The sequence below is a fragment of the Typha latifolia genome, chromosome 10 (genome assembly GCF_019914945.1).
Source record: "Typha latifolia isolate L0001 chromosome 10, TyphaL0001v2, whole genome shotgun sequence".
In the NCBI taxonomy this organism is placed as follows: Eukaryota; Viridiplantae; Streptophyta; class Magnoliopsida; order Poales; family Typhaceae; genus Typha; species Typha latifolia.
Window position 1 is genome coordinate 3,296,349 of NC_133095.1, and position 17,772 is coordinate 3,314,120.

Below are 17,772 nucleotides of genomic sequence, written 5' to 3' on the forward strand. Positions count from 1 at the left end.
ACTCAATCCAAATGGATTTTAAACCAGTTTGTTTCGAAGAAAATAAAAATTATTCAGATCATTTGATATAAAATATCTCTTAAATGCAGTGCCTTCTTAAGTCAAATTGAAGGTAATAATGCCATTACAGTTAATAACTAAACTCTCAACCTTCTTAAACCCATTTAAAATACCTTATTCGAAGTTAAGAAAATGAGAGTATTTTAAAACTAAACTCAATCCAAATGGGGCCGAATTCATGAAGATGAGAAGAGCACAGAGGGTTAAGAGATAGCCAGCAGCCATCTACGAACTGGGGAAATGAAGCAAAACATCTTCTTCACCTTTACAGTGGCGTATGTAATGGTGAACCTAGGAAACAAGCAGAAATACATATTAGATGACTTTGTTTTCACGAAAAGAGGAACAATGCTGCACGTATAATATTGCATCAGAAGAAGAAGACTACGTACCCAGCACGTTGGTCTCCAAAATTTTAAGATCTCAAGTCATCTACTATGGAGAAGTTGAGGAAGAATAATAATAATAATAATAATAATAATAATAAAGAAAAAAAAATTCTATATTAACAATGTGATTAACAGGTTAATTAAAATAATAAAAGGAGCCTGGTTGCGGATTTACCTGTATACGAGAGCACGGGAGGCTTTGCTGGAAGGTGATAGTGATATTTAATGCTACTGGGAAGGTGACGCGTATAACAATGTAAGTCATGGTTGCACCTTTGCCACTCTCTTATAGCAGCTCCCCTGCTTTTCACAGTCAATAATGATGTAAAACAGGTTAATTAACCTCCACTCGTTCACAGATATATCCATTCCATTCATTTACTTATTCATAGACAAAGCTGGTTCTCAAAGCAGGACATTATCTCCTGGAGGAACTAAACCATTTTCTGTCTGTGGCCAATCAAGTTCAACTGAGTAGGAGGCTTGACTTTATCCTGAATATCTCACATCTCATATTCAATCAGAGGGCCAATTCTTTGGAATCTAGCACCCTTCTTCCTCCCAGTTTCTTCCTCAATCTTTCTCTCTATGTTCACTATGACACTCCAAGGAATCAAATCTTGAGCATATCACTCAAAAGATGTCTGACTATTTGCTATAAAAGCACTCTTTTGAGATGGCACAGACCTTCTAGCTAGATATGCTGATTTCAAGGAGCTTGTACATGAACTTAGTATTATTTCTGTCCAACAGATTAGTTGTTATTTCTTAATTCATTCTTTATTCTCCTTTTCCTTCCCAATCTATTGCATTCTTGTTATATGTCAAACGGGAGTTTACCTTCTTAACGCCGAGAGCCTCTTTTGTGGACTGGTTGTTTGCCCAGTAGTAAGATAGCAAATGACCATAATTCTGCAAGTAAAGTAACAAATATTAATAGCATAATAGAGAATAAGAAAAACTAAATAATTACATATATGACAGGTAATTTGAAGATCAATAAATGGACATCCAATCTTACACATTTGAGCATATTCTATGTTTTCAAAACAATTAGATACTTAAAGGCAAATGTGTTTGACTAAATAAATACATATGAACTTGATTCCCTTCACAAAGTAACAATCACTTATTGAATCATTGATTTGCACAAGATTTCTTCTGTGTCGCCAGCATTAGTGGTATCAAATATATATAGTTTGTACCAACCACTAAAAGGAACTAGCCCCTCAAGAAAAATGCTTATCTGCTTATATAATCATATCATGATTAACTGATGTGGACCTCGTATTCAGGTGGTATTGTTAGTATCCAACTGAAATACTTGTTAGTCTGAAATGGAATGCTTCCAAGGAGGCTGTGAAGAGATTGACTTACTCTACATTCCAAGGAAGGAGGCTCTGGTGGTTGAAACAATTTCTTGTTCTCCGCCTTTAAGGCCCTTCTTTCAGCCACATCATTTGGTTTAGGAGATAACCTAGGACATGCAAGTTCTAAAATAGAACTCATCTGAACTTTTGAAGTGTGCTACAAGAGATGAAACAGTTTGATAAGATAATTTTTTGATGTGAAACAAAGAAAAAGAATAGAGATTTCCTAACCTTCTTAACAATTTCAAGCACCTCAGCACAAGATGCACTATGAGGATCTTCATAATCTTCTCCTTCACAATGCTTCTGCACCAACTATAAAATAAGAAAGGATGTGTCACAAAAATTTGCAATATTGTCTGACATACAGTGGTGGCTGGTGAGAATGGTATCACCTCATCTATTTGATCCGACATGACTCCAACACCATGAGCATATGGGATTATAGAACTCGCATCAATTTTTTCACCTGTTGCAGGGTTGCCAACCAGATAACCCTAGAACCAAGCACAGATTATTACATTCCGGTGTTAACCTACTTAGCAAGCTAAAATTTTACCTTGAGATTAAGAATTAGTTGTTTTCCATATTCAATACCTGGATGGATGTTCAAAGAGAAAACCATTACTGCCATACTATCAAATCTATAAGTTTTTGGTAGTTGACATAAACAGAGGTACTGAAGCAACCTTGTGAAATATCGTGTGTAATCAAACGGAATGACCTTTCCGGCGTATGATTCACCGCCAACGTAGAACGGATTGGAGAGGAACTAAGGGTGATCACTGTACCACTGCAATAAAATACTATAAAAATACTATAAAATATTCTCCCACCCATTTAGGATTTAGACAAATTGCAGTGCATTTGTACCTTTTTGATAAAAGATGGACTTGCGTAGAAGAAGATATATCCCCAATAATATAACCTTCAGGTGACGCCGAGAATGAGAAGCTAACACCAACAGGCGAATCCAAGAAAACAATGTTTGCTAACCTGAAGGGCATCAAGCGTCGTCGTCAGATCGATCATTGGTTTAAAAATCAAGTGGAAGTGGAAGGTGATTGAGGAGCACAGCACACCTTGGCCCAAGAATGTGGGAAATATACCAATTCTGGTAAGCTGCCCTTGTATTTGGCTTTCACAAACCTCAAAGGGCCTAATAAGTATGAAACAAGAACAACTTTTTAAGCTTAATGTTTGTATAATTTTGGTGGTAATATTGAGAAGAATCGAATCCAATTCGCATTAAGTACGTTGAAAAAGTGATTAGCTACCTATTTCGAAAACAAGACCGTTAAACGCAGAGTATCTAGGGTCGCCGGAGAGCCAGAGGAGGACGGGGTCGTCGCTGGGCCTCCGCTCGGACTTTATGAAGTAGTAGAACAACTCCACGCCTTTCTCTTCATCCACGCTCACATATCCTTTCATAAATATTTGCCGTATACTTTTTGATACCCCCGTTCTAGTTTTTAATCTAAGAAAATAAGATTCAAATATAATATATAAGGAGTTTAACTTAAATATAAGGGTCAATTAGATTAATTACGCTGACACTCTCTGACCTATATCCTTGGATATAAGTGAAATTCAGGATTTTGCCGAGGATTAGGCGAGCGAAAGAGGAGGAGGAGAAGTTGTATTTAAATTTAATTTAGTTATCCTAATTTAATTAAAGAAAATAATATTATATTTAAATATCTATTAATTTGATTGAAATATATAACAAAGTATCTACGTTATTTCAGAAAAATATAATTGTCACATAAGTTGACTAGCTCAATTTTTTTTTTTTTTTTTTCATGGCACACTAACAGAAGAGTGACATTAAATCTTTCTAAAATTCAGAGAATATATTATGACCTAAAAATTTTAGTTTATTAAAATGTTCTTTATCTTCTCTTGACATTTTTAACTTTTTTAATAATTCAAGAATTCTATGTATCAGAAAAAAAAATTTCTTAGAAAGTATTAAAAATTGATGATAATTTACGGGGTTTAATTAATTATTAACTAAATTTTCGGTTGACCTCACTTTCATATCTTTGAAACTAATCATTAAAAAAAATCAATTTCTTTGTGGGCAAATTGGCCGCTTGTTCTTTTTTTTTTATTAAATAAGTTTGAGGAATTCACACAATTTATAGATTTCATTGTGCAGATGTAGAGGTAATTTAAGTGCTTTCTTTAATTAAAGAAATACTTAATTTTTTAAATCCATTTAAAACCATCTACAAGGCTCTAAATATAAAACCTAGAGCCCTCTTTGTTTAATATTTAATTATTAATTATATATTTATATACTATATTTTATTTATTTAATATATTTATCAATAAATATATATGGTTAAAAAATTCTCATAGAAAATTTTAAAAATAAGATTAATATTTAATAGTTTCAAAAATAATTTTAAATTACTAATTTTTTAAAAAATATTTAAGAAGCCAATGGTTTCTCACTCCACGTAAGAAAATTTAAGATAAAGAGGCTTAATTTAAATTCGCTAATTAAATATCTCTAACAAAAGGCATAAAAGAATTTAATTTTATTATGCAATTTTTTTGTTTGATGTATTTAATGTTTGATATATTTTAATATTTAGTGTTAAATTTGAAAAATAATTTTATGCGAAGAATTTCATAATACTTACCATTTTTTTAAATAACAAACAAAAAAAATATTTATTATACAATTTAAAATTAACTCTAAAATAATTTAATGTTAGCTTATTTTTGAAAATCTGGACGATATATTTTTAACTGTACTGTACACTCAGTTTAAATAATTAGATTATAAAATAAAAAAATACATACGATATTCAAAATATTAGCTTCAAAGTTGATATTTAAAACAAATGAATAATGATTTAAAGTCACGTCGGAGATGCTCTTATTGTAGTACATAAGAGTAATTTATTTTTAGTTTTAGAGCTGAACTCAATCCAAATAGAGCCGATTTCTTGAAGATTACAAAGGCTTAAGAGATAGCCATCTCCGAGCCATAGCCAAACATTGCTTAGGACGGAACGCCGGAGCATCGTGACCCGCTCCCTGCATAGTAGCCCAAGAAAGGAAGAAGAAAAATTTCTTCAATTAAGACGTTCTTCATGCATATGTTATATAATAAAACAAAGAGGTCAAATGAAGCAAAATATCTTCTTCACCTTTACAGTGGCGAATGTCATATTGTTAGAATATGTTATAGTAAACCTGGGAAAACAAGGAGACGAACAAATTAGATGACTACTGCAGTTTTCATGAAAAGAGAAGAGCAATGCTGCACATATAATATTGCATCATACCCAGCACTTTGGCCTCCAGAACCCCAAGATCTCCAGTCATCTACAATGGAGAAGTTGAGGGATCTTACCCATGCCTGTGTTCCCAGAAACGGTACCACTAGGTCATGATCTCCGCTGGGTTGAAGAAAAACAGTAAAGATTTTAAGGAAAAGAGATAAAAATATTCCATAATAAAATAAGCCTGGTTATGGATTTACCTATATACGAGAGCACGGTAGCCTCCTCTGCTGGTAAGGTGATAGTGATATCTAATACTACTGGGAAGGTCTTGTGTATATGGTAAGTCATGGTTGCACCTTTGCCACTCTCTCACAGCAGCTCCCTGCTTTTCAACAATCAATGCAATAAGTCTCGTATCCGGTAATGATGTAAAACAGGTTAATTAGCCTCCACCCTTTAAGAGATATATTCATTCCATTCAACTACTTATTCATACCCAAAGGTGGTTCTCAAAGCAGGACATTGCCTCATGGAGGAACTAAACATTTTTCTGTCAGTAGCCAATCAAGTTCAACTAAGTGGGAGGCTTGAGTTTAACCTGTATATCTCATAGTCCTCCCAGTTTGCTCCTCCATTCTCTCTCTATGTTCACCCTAACACTCCAAGGAATCAAATCTCGAGCATATCACTCAAAAATTTTCTGACTATTTGCTATAACATCACTCTTTCGAGATGGCACAGACCTTCTAGCTAGATGTGATGATTTGATGGAGCTTGTACATGAACTTGGTATTATTTCTGTCCAACAGATTAATTGTTATATATGAAACTGGTAGAGTTTACCTTCTTAACGCCGAGAGCCTCTTTTGTGGACTGATTGTTTGCCCAGTAATAAGATAGCAAACGAACATAAGTCTGCAAGCAAAGTGACAAATATTAATAGCAAAATAGAGAATAAGGAAAACTATATATTTACATATACTTGTTAGGTCAGTTGAAGATCAATAAATGGACATCCAATCTTACACATTTGAGCATCTTCTATGTTTTTAAGACAACTAGATACTTAAAAGGCCAATGTGTTTGATTCCCTCTGCTATAGTTCGATTAAAAGAAAACTATAGTTTAGTCATAAAAAATATCTTGCCGAGATGACATGACATAATTTCAAGGTGCTCGTAAACTTGATTCCCTTCACAAATTGTTTTGGAAATGTAAATATGAATCGCCCATTGAATCACTGATTTGCACAAGATTTTTTCTATGTCGCCAGCGTTAGTGGTATCAAATATATATACATCATACCAACTACTAGATATGATCAAAGGGCCCAGCTCACTTGTGCCGGCCCGGTTTGGACCGGGCTAAGCTCGGCCCAGATCCGGTTTAGGCCCGACCTAGCCCGAGCCCGAACTATCCATGGGCGGCACGGGCCAGCTCTTTGCCCGCCCAACTCGGCCCGAAAGTCTGCCCGTTTGGCCCGCAACTAGGCTCGCCCGTCTGCTATAGTGATTGGTTGGTCGGGCTGGCCCGGCCCGACCGGCTAGCCCGATTTCTCACGGGCCAATGGGCGGTAACGGGCTAGACTATTCTAGCTCGGCTCGAATCCGGCCTGGCGCGAGTGATTGGTGGGTCGGGCCGTGAACAAATACTTAAGCCCGGTTGGCCCGAAAAGTTCGGCCCGAACCCGGCCCGGCTCGCCCGATGATCATGTCTACCAACTACTAAAGAAACTAGCCCTCAAGAAAAATGATTATCTGCTTATATAACATATCATGATAAAATGATGTGGAACTCGTATTCAGGTTGGCATTGTTAATTTCCAACTGAAATACTTGCCAGCCTGAAAAAGAATCCTGCTAAGACAACCGTACATGTAAAGGAGGGTTTGAAGAGATTGACTCACTTCACATTTAAAGGGAGGAGGTTCCGGTGGTTGATGCAATAATTTCTTGTACTCCGCCTTTAAGATTCTTTCAGCCACACCATTTGGTTTAGGAGATAACCTAGGACATACAGGGTCCAATATAGAATCTATCTGAACTTTTGAAATATGCTACAAGAGAGTGAAATAGTTTGATAAGATATTTTTTTGACATAACACGGAGTTGGTGAAAAAGGAAAAAAAAAAGAAGAAGAAAGATTTCCTAACCTTTTTAACAACATTAAGCACCTCAACACAAGGTGCACTACGAGGATCTTCATAATCTTCTCCTTCACAATGCTTCTTCGCCAACTACAAAATAAGAAAGGATGTGTTACAACAATTTGCAATATTGTTTGACATAAGGTGGTGCATCACCTCATATATTTGATCCGATATGATTCCAACACCATGAGCATATGGGAGTCGATAATTCTTATCAATCTTTTCATCTGTTACGGGGTTGCCAACCGGATAACCCCGGAAGAAAGCACAGAACATTGGTTGAAAGAGAAAATATATCTTCTCTATTGAGACATCAAGAAAATTACCTATACGATAAGCGAATCTATCGGTAATTCCATATATAACATTATGGTGAATATACATAGATGTTCAGTGAATTACTTCTTACCTTGAGATTAAGAATTGGTTGTTTCCCATATTCAATACCTGGATGGATGTCCAAAGAGAAAACAATTACCATCATACTATCAAATCTATAAGCTTTTAGTAGTTGACATAAACAGACGTGATGAGTGCTAAAGCAACCTTGTGAAATATCGTGTGTAATCAACGGAACGACCTTCCCGGCGTATGAATCACCGCCAACGTAGAACGGATTGGAGAGGAATTGAGGGTGATCAATGAACCACTACAATAAAATACAATAAAAATAAAATTCCCCCCACCCGTTTAAGATTTAGACAAATTGGAGAGCATCCCTACCTTTATAATAAATTGATGGACTTGCGTAGAAGAAGATATATCCCCAACAATATAACCTTCGGGTGACGCCGAGAATGAGAAGCCAGCACCAACAGGCGAATCCAAAAAAATAATGTTTGCCACCTGAAAGCCATCAAGCGTCGTCGTCAGATCGATCATCGATTTAAAAATCAAGCGGAAGTAGCAGGCGATTGAGGAGCACAACACACCTTGGTCCAAGAATGTGGGAAATATACCAATTCTGGTAAAGCTCCCATTGTATTCGGCTTTCACAAACCTCAAAGGGCCTAATAAGTACGAAAAAAGGACAACCTTTTGGTGGTAATATTGAGAAGAATTGAATCCAATTCGCATTAAATACGTTGAAAAAGTAATTAGCTACCTATTTCGAAAACAAGACCATTAAATGAGGAGCATCCGGGGCCACCGGAGAGCCAGAGGAGGACGGGGTCTTCGTTGGGCTTCCTCTCCGACTTTATGAAGTAGTAGAACAACTCCACGCCCTTTTCTTCGTCTACACTCACATACCTACAATACGTATTTCCCGTATAATTTATTATACACCCATTCTAGCTTTCAATGTTAGAAATAAGATTCAGATCTAATACAATGAAGGAAAATTGTTTTAAAAAAAAGTTATCTACATTAATTTTTCTCTTTCTTAAGGACATAAATATCACAAATCTACTCAGAAAAAATTTACAAGGTATATATAAAAATACGCGAAATAGTTCAAAAAATTTAAATGAAATTATCTTTTATATTTATATTCATCTCTCTCAGGATTCAAATCAGGAAAATACTCCAATCGTCAAAAATATATTGAGTATAATAGCAGGTGAGAACTGATTTATATTCCCATTAGTCTATATTAGCTGAATACTAACTATGCCATAAATTAGGTGTGTCGAAGTAATTAGTACAAAATTTCTTTTGATCAACAGCTATATTTGTATGGAAGTAGGGAGGTCTAGATATCGCTCACCCACTTTCTTAGTAGAATGGTAGGCATCCATGGAAGCCTGGAAGATGGGTGATGATCACTGACGACGAAAGAGAAGAGAGACTAAATAATAGTAGCACAAGTAGAGGAAGCATTGGGGATATGCATTGCAAATTAAAATACAATACAGTAGATCTTTTTATAGATAGCCATGCCACCTACTTACCTTCTTTCATTTAATTAAAACAACAGTTTACGCATAATATTTTCACTATTTATAAATTAAGCCTTATAATTTAGGTATAATAGCTAAATTTAATTTAATACTTGGGTTAAATTAATTATACTAATAAGAGTACAAAAATATCCTAGCCAAATAATACTTATCCAACCTATTCTAACTCAACCTAATCCAAATATACCCAACCAATACTAAGAGTAAAATACTTTTAATTAGCAAAGTATTCTCACGTTGTTTGTTCAAATCTAACCGAAGGTATTTTGTGCACATATTTATTAAATCATAAGATTTGATTTACAAAGAGTAAAATTATAACGTATATACCACAATGTCTTTAAAAGACAAGGTGCTACATACAATAAATTCATCTTAGTATATTATTTGATGAGTTATATAGCGTATTTATCTATATATTTTAGAGGGAAAAAATAAAAGAAATTTTTGTTTACCAAAATATTGTAATCTTCTCAGAGAGTATTTTGGCATTTACAGGTTTTTTGTCTATATAGTCACAGAGGGTGAGACATTTTTAATAGCTCAGGAGGTCTCTGTATTGAATAAAAAAAACTTTTTGAAAAGTATATAAAAAAGAACGATAGTTCGTGGGGTCTTAAGTGTAATTATCCTTTTATTGTTCACTAATTTTTTGGCAATAATTTTGTTGGTTGTTTTGTGATTTTGCAAACTTATTGTGGGAAAATTGGCCACTTTCTTGTTTTTAGTTAAACAAGTTTGATAATTTATTATAGATTTCATCGTGTGGGTGTAGAGGTAGCTTAAAATACTTTCATCACCTGGACAATGTGAAGATCGACCACATGGGTTAAGTCGAGGTAAATTAGTTATGTAATTTTATTTTATTATTTTGAATTTTAAATAAGTCAAATAATTCGTATATATATATCCGATATGCTACGAATTTTACTTTTATAAATAGGGTTGGACATATGTCGATAACTATCATTGAATTGAATAAATTTGAATTTAACTAAGTTATTATTTTCATCATTATCTTTTATCGTAACAGTTAAATCACTTTATCTTTCTAGAAGTAGATCATAGCCGTAGAAACATCCCAACTTTTTAAACCCTAGTCACTTTCCTCCTCCAGCCACCCTACCCTATGGCCATCCGCCACCCTCCGATGATCGCCGCAATATTGAATATTTACCATTCTACATGATGTATCTCTACTATTTTATTTTTAATTTTTTATCCCAACCTTTGATTTAGGTGAAACTAGATCCATTAGAACCTTAACTCGCGAGCCTACCTCCATCTAAGTTTTTATAATTTTCTTACATCTGAATTAGTCCAAATTTGGTTCATAACATTAGTATCGAGCCAATGTTCCTCGAGAAAATGGTTAACATGCGATCATCAATACCAACGATGAGGGATTGACCATGGATGACCAGGACCTCATCTTTGTTCTTATGGGAATTTATCGGCGCCCCCGCCACCACCACCGACGTGGGCGAAGGTCATTTTTAAAGATTATTCTAACAATGTCACTAGACCCATTGCGGAGCGCGAGAGGATGGACAAGGCTATTCAAGCCTTGGCGACAGCCCTCGACCCGGCATGGCCACTTTGCGCCGCTAGCACCGCCGGCCATGGCGGGACTAGGCCAGCCGCGGCCACCATTACCAACCCATGAGGGAGGGGATAAGCCGGCCCAAATCGCGGCCTCAACCCCTCGTCCAACAGTGGTGGGGACTCCTCCGGCCTTGCGAGACCTTCCCAAACGTCGGCGCCACGCCGAAACCACTCGCAATAGTGGCCGCGAGGTCATCTTCCCCACCCACGGTGGGAGCTAGGGCCAAAAAACCTAGCTTCCCACCGGCGGCCATCCAAATGCTCCCGGCCGCCGCCGCCATGTCTGGTCCCTTCCACAGGACCCCCGCACCTGAGCCCAGGCCACCGTTCACGCCAGCACCAACTGGAAGACCGCCAACGATGGTGGTTTATGCTACAACAAACCCATGGCTAGTGGCCACGGGTCCAATGCTCCCATGAGCACCAGCGGCCATGGCTGGCTTCATCTGGCTGATTGCCACCACTTCGGGAAGCTATCCCTACATCGGGGTGGCTACGTTGTGGCTTCCCGCCGCCACCAGCTGGTCTGACTCGGCCCTGAAGAGTACCTTCATTAGTGGGCTTAGGCCTAACATTCAGGCTGAGGTCAAGGCTTTGATGCCCACTACTTCTCACGAGGCCTTCTCCTTAGCTGTTATGATGGAGGCCAAGTTGGATCAACTAAACCAAATCCGCAAGGAGGAGAGAAGAAAGATGGCATAAGCCCACGATTCACTAGAGACGGCATACGCCTAATTCAGCTTGCACTAATGGCTCAATCTAACAGACGGATGATAATATACCACTTTGTACCCAATGACTTGGAAGAGCATCGAAGAAAAGGCTTGTATTTTTTTGTGATGATTGATTTACCCCCAATCATAAATGCAAGCACGAGCCAGCCGAAGTCATGCTCCTAAGCGGACTCGAGGAAGACAAACTTGAATGTACTAATTAGCACGACAAGTTGTATGAGTATAAGGACGTGAGAGACAAGTCACTTTGAGGACAAGGTGTAGGAAGTATGGTGAATTGTTACGATCCGACCACATGGCTTGTCGAATCAAGTCAAGTCGAGTTAAGTTAGTTACTTAGCTTTATCTTATTATTTTAAAGAATGCATGAATAATTTAGGTACTTATAAATTATTTCATATACTATAACATAATATTTCTTTACTTGTACAGTTTAAATTAAACGGAGGGTGTTAAATAAGAATTATAAGAAAAAAAGTAGGGGTTGGATTATAAAAATATTAAAGACGATGTGTGAATTATAAAATAGATAGAATGTAAGGTATAATTTTATAAAATTTTCTTAATTATATATGTGAGATGTAACACAATGTTCGATGAAAGACGACCTTAAATAAAAAATCTAGATGGACTTCTTAGCCTACCAGCTCGAACCAATAATAAAAGTTTGCATGCATGCATTTGGCTTTATACGATGCAGCCACTCGATGATTTGGAAATTAAAATCGTAGTATTTCAATGCAAGTAGCATTTTTATTTTAGTTTTCGGGAGAAGAAACGGAATGCAAGTAGCAAAATTATAGGCCTGGAATTGTTCAAACTTTGAGGAGCTCCATACTTTATATTGTATGGAGATTGTCTAATTGTAGGGAACGTTGAGGCCTTTGAATAAATTATCTCACTTGCATTTAATAGATGCGAGATGTGCTGTAAATCTGACTGTGAACATCGTCGTTATCTTACACCAAAGTTAGTGGGAAAAAAATATTCATTATCAATAGAATATTGATATAAAGATATATATATATATATATATATATATATATATATATATAATATATATCGAGAGAACAATGATACATCTAATAAGATGGACAAAAGTGGCTAGATTCTTTACGTCTTTGAGTAAAATATAGTTTAGCTCAAACTCGATTTGGTGTATAACTCCAAAAACACATTAGTAGGCAAGAACCAACAAATCTTCAAGTAGCTCAAAGCTTGAATATATCTTTTGTTTTCCATTATTTTAGTGAGGTTAATCAATTTTCTAATTAGTTAGTCAGACCTAAAATTTACTTCCAGGTTAATTTTGCATCTCCTAATTTATTTATTTACCTGAGATAATTTATGCAGTCTTAAAAAAAAGATGATATAATTGCATTTAATTTTACAAAAAAGAAAATTTACCTACCTGAAACAAAAATTAGATATATGAGCTTACCCTCTTAGTAAACGGGTCACAAATGAGTCCAACAGCCATAACAGATCAAAGAAGGTTCATTCCATTTTAATTTAGTACAAAAAGATAATTTCTATCACAAGCACTCACATATAAGTATACTCATGCCACCTTTTGCCACAATAAGTATACTCAAAAAAATTAAATGAAATTATCTTTTATATTTATATACAGCTCTCTCGGGATTCAAATCAGTCAAATACTTCACTACATCTCCAATCGTGAAAAATATATTGAGTATAATAGCATATGAGAACTGATTTATATTCCCATTAGTCTATTTGAGCTGAATACTAACTATGGCATAAATTAGGTGTGTCGAAGTAATTAGTACAAAATTTCTTTTGATCAACAGCATGATTTGTATGGAAGGAGGGAGGTCTAGAAATCGCTCACCCAGTTTCTAAGTAGAATGGTAGGCGTCCATGGAAGCCTGGAAGATGGGTGATGATCACCGACGACGAAAGAGAAGAGAGACTAAAGAATAGTAGCACAAGTAGAGGAAGCATTGTGCATACGCATTGCAAATTAAAATGCAATAGTATATCGTTTTATAGGTAGCCATGCCACCTACTTCCTCCTTGCCTTTGGTCGATTCATTAAATATAAGGAAGCGTTTTTTTAAATAAAAATCTGATAACTAAACTTAATAAAACATCTGGATTAAATTAACTACACTAATAAGATTTTAAAAACATCCTCAGCCAAGTTATATTTATCCAATTTATACTAACTCAACCCAATCCAAATATACCCAACCAATACTAAAGACATTTTAGTTATTTAAAAAATAAAATATATTTAATTAACAAAATATTATTGTTTCAATTCTTCTCCCTTTAATTCGGTTATTTCATGTATAATATATCTTAGTTTAAATAATAAAACAACTAAACAGTTTATTTTGTAAAGTACTTACAAATTAGGGGAGAAAAAGAGGAGCATAGTAAAGAAGAGTACCTCAAATAAATGAAGTGGGTGTGGGTGCATGATACCCTTCATAGTGCTAGTTAGATGGAAGGTTACATCCTTTGCCTGCAGCTCTGGCCACTGCATGAGAGCGATTTGATATGCACTAGTACCCACCTTTTCTTTTATTACTTCGTAAAGCATGCAATTTCATCCAGTTTCATAACCACTTTCACTTTATATATATATATATCTATATATAGTTTATGGCAAAATTGGAATCAGATGTTTGATTGTAAATGGAGAGTAGTAGTGTTATCTAAAGGTGGCATAAGATAACCTGACTTAAAAGTTGATTATTAAATGAATCATGTTTATGTTTATTATCTTAACCCATTTAACTTAGTCCTTTTATGACACAAAAAAAATAATATAATAAACCGTGTACATAAAGCAAAAAAAAATTATTTATAACAAAATACGCTTTCTAATGAATTGGTAGAATACATCAAAATAATATTATCAAACATACCCTTCTCTCTTGTAACCTTTTTTTTTTTCTCCCCTTTGAAAAATGTGTCCATTTCCTAATCCTACATGTCAGCTTACTAGATAGGCAATGTCTATTTGTTGGTACGAAGTGAAATGAAATGAGCATTACTATACTATATTTTGAAACGGAAGTTACACTGCCCAAAGATATGTTTAGTCTTGTCAATGGCAAATTAGTAGTTTGATATCACTCTCTCTCATCATTTCAAATGGATTAAAAAGAATCGATTAGCCATTGACATGACCTGATGTGATAGAGCTTAAACCCTGTTCTCGCTTTGATTTACAAACGAACACTAATCCCACCTCATTTAAAAAAATATATCACCTTAATTAATTATTGTTTCAATTCTTCTCCCTCATGTATAATATATCTTAGTTTAAATAATAAAACAACTAAACAGTTTATTTTGTAAAGTACTTAAGAATAACTGTTTTAATTTTAGAGCTAAACTCAATCCAAATGGATTTTAAACCAGTTTGTTTCGAAGAAAATAAAAATTATTCAGATCATTTGATATAAAATATCTCTTAAATGCAGTGCCTTCTTAAGTCAAATTGAAGGTAATAATGCCATTACAGTTAATAACTAAACTCTCAACCTTCTTAAACCCATTTAAAATACCTTATTCGAAGTTAAGAAAATGAGAGTATTTTAAAACTAAACTCAATCCAAATGGGGCCGAATTCATGAAGATGAGAAGAGCACAGAGGGTTAAGAGATAGCCAGCAGCCATCTACGAACTGGGGAAATGAAGCAAAACATCTTCTTCACCTTTACAGTGGCGTATGTAATGGTGAACCTAGGAAACAAGCAGAAATACATATTAGATGACTTTGTTTTCACGAAAAGAGAGAACAATGCTGCACGTATAATATTGCATCAGAAGAAGAAGACTACGTACCCAGCACGTTGGTCTCCAAAATTTTAAGATCTCAAGTCATCTACTATGGAGAAGTTGAGGAAGAATAATAATAATAATAATAATAATAATAATAAAGAAAAAAAAATTCTATATTAACAATGTGATTAACAGGTTAATTAAAATAATAAAAGGAGCCTGGTTGCGGATTTACCTGTATACGAGAGCACGGGAGGCTTTGCTGGAAGGTGATAGTGATATTTAATGCTACTGGGAAGGTGACGCGTATAACAATGTAAGTCATGGTTGCACCTTTGCCACTCTCTTATAGCAGCTCCCCTGCTTTTCACAGTCAATAATGATGTAAAACAGGTTAATTAACCTCCACTCGTTCACAGATATATCCATTCCATTCATTTACTTATTCATAGACAAAGCTGGTTCTCAAAGCAGGACATTATCTCCTGGAGGAACTAAACCATTTTCTGTCTGTGGCCAATCAAGTTCAACTGAGTAGGAGGCTTGACTTTATCCTGAATATCTCACATCTCATATTCAATCAGAGGGCCAATTCTTTGGAATCTAGCACCCTTCTTCCTCCCAGTTTCTTCCTCAATCTTTCTCTCTATGTTCACTATGACACTCCAAGGAATCAAATCTTGAGCATATCACTCAAAAGATGTCTGACTATTTGCTATAAAAGCACTCTTTTGAGATGGCACAGACCTTCTAGCTAGATATGCTGATTTCAAGGAGCTTGTACATGAACTTAGTATTATTTCTGTCCAACAGATTAGTTGTTATTTCTTAATTCATTCTTTATTCTCCTTTTCCTTCCCAATCTATTGCATTCTTGTTATATGTCAAACGGGAGTTTACCTTCTTAACGCCGAGAGCCTCTTTTGTGGACTGGTTGTTTGCCCAGTAGTAAGATAGCAAATGACCATAATTCTGCAAGTAAAGTAACAAATATTAATAGCATAATAGAGAATAAGAAAAACTAAATAATTACATATATGACAGGTAATTTGAAGATCAATAAATGGACATCCAATCTTACACATTTGAGCATATTCTATGTTTTCAAAACAATTAGATACTTAAAGGCAAATGTGTTTGACTAAATAAATACATATGAACTTGATTCCCTTCACAAAGTAACAATCACTTATTGAATCATTGATTTGCACAAGATTTCTTCTGTGTCGCCAGCATTAGTGGTATCAAATATATATAGTTTGTACCAACCACTAAAAGGAACTAGCCCCTCAAGAAAAATGCTTATCTGCTTATATAATCATATCATGATTAACTGATGTGGACCTCGTATTCAGGTGGTATTGTTAGTATCCAACTGAAATACTTGTTAGTCTGAAATGGAATGCTTCCAAGGAGGCTGTGAAGAGATTGACTTACTCTACATTCCAAGGAAGGAGGCTCTGGTGGTTGAAACAATTTCTTGTTCTCCGCCTTTAAGGCCCTTCTTTCAGCCACATCATTTGGTTTAGGAGATAACCTAGGACATGCAAGTTCTAAAATAGAACTCATCTGAACTTTTGAAGTGTGCTACAAGAGATGAAACAGTTTGATAAGATAATTTTTTGATGTGAAACAAAGAAAAAGAATAGAGATTTCCTAACCTTCTTAACAATTTCAAGCACCTCAGCACAAGATGCACTATGAGGATCTTCATAATCTTCTCCTTCACAATGCTTCTGCACCAACTATAAAATAAGAAAGGATGTGTCACAAAAATTTGCAATATTGTCGACATACAAAGGTGGCTGGTGAGAATGGTATCACCTCATCTATTTGATCCGACATGACTCCAACACCATGAGCATATGGGATTATAGAACTCGCATCAATTTTTTCACCTTGCGGGGTTGCCAACCGATAACCCTAGAACCAAGCACAGATTATTACATTCCGGTGTTAACCTACTTAGCAAGCTAAAATTTTACCTTGAGATTAAGAATTAGTTGTTTTCCATATTCAATACCTGGATGGATGTTCAAAGAGAAACCATTACTGCCATACTATCAAATCTATAAGTTTTTGGTAGTTGACATAAACAGAGGTACTTGAAGCAACCTTGTGAAATATCGTGTGTAATCAAACGGAATGACCTTTCCGGCGTATGATTCACCGCCAACGTAGAACGGATTGGAGAGGAACTAAGGGTGATCACTTTGTACCACTGCAATAAAATACTATAAAAATACTATAAAATATTCTCCCACCCATTTAGGATTTAGACAAATTGCGGTGCATTTGTACCTTTTGATAAAAGATGGACTTGCGTAGAAGAAGATATATCCCCAATAATATAACCTTCGGGTGACGCCGAGAATGAGAAGCTAACACCAACGGGCGAATCCAAGAAAACAATGTTTGCTAACCCGAAGGGCATCAAGCGTCGTCGTCGAGATCGATCATTGGTTTAAAAATCAAGTGGAAGTGGAAGGTGATTGAGGAGCACAGCACACCTTGGCCCAAGAATGTGGGAAATATACCAATTCTGGTAAGCTGCCCTTGT

General features: G+C 35.5%; 3 protein-coding genes and 2 long non-coding RNA genes across 6 annotated transcripts; all 5 read right to left on the minus strand.

Moving 5' to 3' along the window:
* Positions 1–96: 96 nt before the first annotated feature.
* Positions 97–3,250, minus strand: LOC140796458 (serine carboxypeptidase-like 18). Its single transcript, XM_073149498.1, has 10 exons — positions 3,110–3,250; positions 2,902–2,957; positions 2,693–2,815; positions 2,509–2,612; positions 2,379–2,416; positions 2,215–2,316; positions 2,051–2,134; positions 1,827–1,976; positions 1,290–1,361; positions 97–749 (listed from the first exon to the last, which is right to left on the minus strand). Exons 1-10 carry the CDS (start codon positions 3,248–3,250, stop codon positions 711–713), a joined length of 909 nt encoding a protein of 302 aa, XP_073005599.1. The 3' UTR covers positions 97–710.
* A 1,387-nt stretch (positions 3,251–4,637) lies between these two features.
* On the minus strand, positions 4,638–7,570 carry LOC140796536 (putative serine carboxypeptidase-like 52). Its single transcript, XM_073149583.1, has 8 exons — positions 7,364–7,570; positions 7,214–7,297; positions 6,968–7,117; positions 5,905–5,976; positions 5,319–5,443; positions 5,122–5,235; positions 4,984–5,029; positions 4,638–4,870 (listed from the first exon to the last, which is right to left on the minus strand). The coding sequence occupies exons 1-8, from the start codon at positions 7,484–7,486 to the stop codon at positions 4,787–4,789; spliced, it is 798 nt and encodes a 265-aa protein (XP_073005684.1). The 5' UTR covers positions 7,487–7,570; the 3' UTR covers positions 4,638–4,786.
* A 48-nt stretch (positions 7,571–7,618) lies between these two features.
* LOC140796538 (uncharacterized) lies at positions 7,619–7,989 on the minus strand. Its single transcript, XR_012110459.1, has 3 exons — positions 7,934–7,989; positions 7,757–7,859; positions 7,619–7,657 (listed from the first exon to the last, which is right to left on the minus strand). It is a non-coding gene; the product is annotated as an uncharacterized lncRNA (long non-coding RNA).
* Positions 7,990–8,186: 197 nt separating this feature from the next.
* LOC140796537 (uncharacterized) lies at positions 8,187–13,467 on the minus strand. Its single transcript, XR_012110458.1, has 3 exons — positions 13,306–13,467; positions 8,316–8,461; positions 8,187–8,220 (listed from the first exon to the last, which is right to left on the minus strand). It is a non-coding gene; the product is annotated as an uncharacterized lncRNA (long non-coding RNA).
* A 1,453-nt stretch (positions 13,468–14,920) lies between these two features.
* On the minus strand, positions 14,921–17,106 carry LOC140796785 (serine carboxypeptidase-like 19). 2 transcript variants are annotated; one of them, XR_012110529.1, is made up of 6 exons: positions 17,037–17,106; positions 16,874–16,957; positions 16,650–16,799; positions 16,113–16,184; positions 15,276–15,572; positions 14,921–15,173 (listed from the first exon to the last, which is right to left on the minus strand). XR_012110529.1 is itself a non-coding variant. In XM_073149897.1 (5 exons), exons 1-5 carry the CDS (start codon positions 17,055–17,057, stop codon positions 15,534–15,536), a joined length of 366 nt encoding a protein of 121 aa, XP_073005998.1. In that variant the 5' UTR covers positions 17,058–17,106; the 3' UTR covers positions 15,260–15,533. The 2 variants fall into 2 exon arrangements, 1 of the variants encoding a protein (XP_073005998.1); XM_073149897.1 differs by lacking the exon at positions 14,921–15,173 and having other exon boundaries at positions 15,260–15,572.
* Between the last annotated feature and the right edge of the window lie 666 nt (positions 17,107–17,772).

Coding starts and splice junctions, on each gene's coding strand:
- LOC140796536 (XM_073149583.1), bottom strand. CDS start 7,486: ATGTTCTGTGCTTTCTTCCGGGGTTATCCGGTTGGCAACCCCGTAACA. Junction 5,444..5,904: donor AGGCTCTCGGCGTTAAGAAG/GTAAACTCTACC, acceptor GTTGAAAAGCAG/GGAGCTGCTGTGAGAGAGTG. Junction 4,871..4,983: donor TGACATTCGCCACTGTAAAG/GTGAAGAAGATA, acceptor GCTACTATGCAG/GGAGCGGGTCACGATGCTCC.
- LOC140796785 (XM_073149897.1), bottom strand. CDS start 17,057: ATGTCGGATCAAATAGATGAG. Junction 16,958..17,036: donor TGTCGGATCAAATAGATGAG/GTGATACCATTC, acceptor CTTATTTTATAG/TTGGTGCAGAAGCATTGTGA. Junction 15,573..16,112: donor AGGCTCTCGGCGTTAAGAAG/GTAAACTCCCGT, acceptor TGTGAAAAGCAG/GGGAGCTGCTATAAGAGAGT.
- LOC140796458 (XM_073149498.1), bottom strand. CDS start 3,250: ATGAAAGGATATGTGAGCGTGGATGAAGAGAAAGGCGTGGAGTTGTTC. Junction 2,417..2,508: donor TACACACGATATTTCACAAG/GTTGCTTCAGTA, acceptor ACATCCATCCAG/GTATTGAATATGGAAAACAA. Junction 2,317..2,378: donor AACTAATTCTTAATCTCAAG/GTAAAATTTTAG, acceptor GCTTGGTTCTAG/GGTTATCTGGTTGGCAACCC.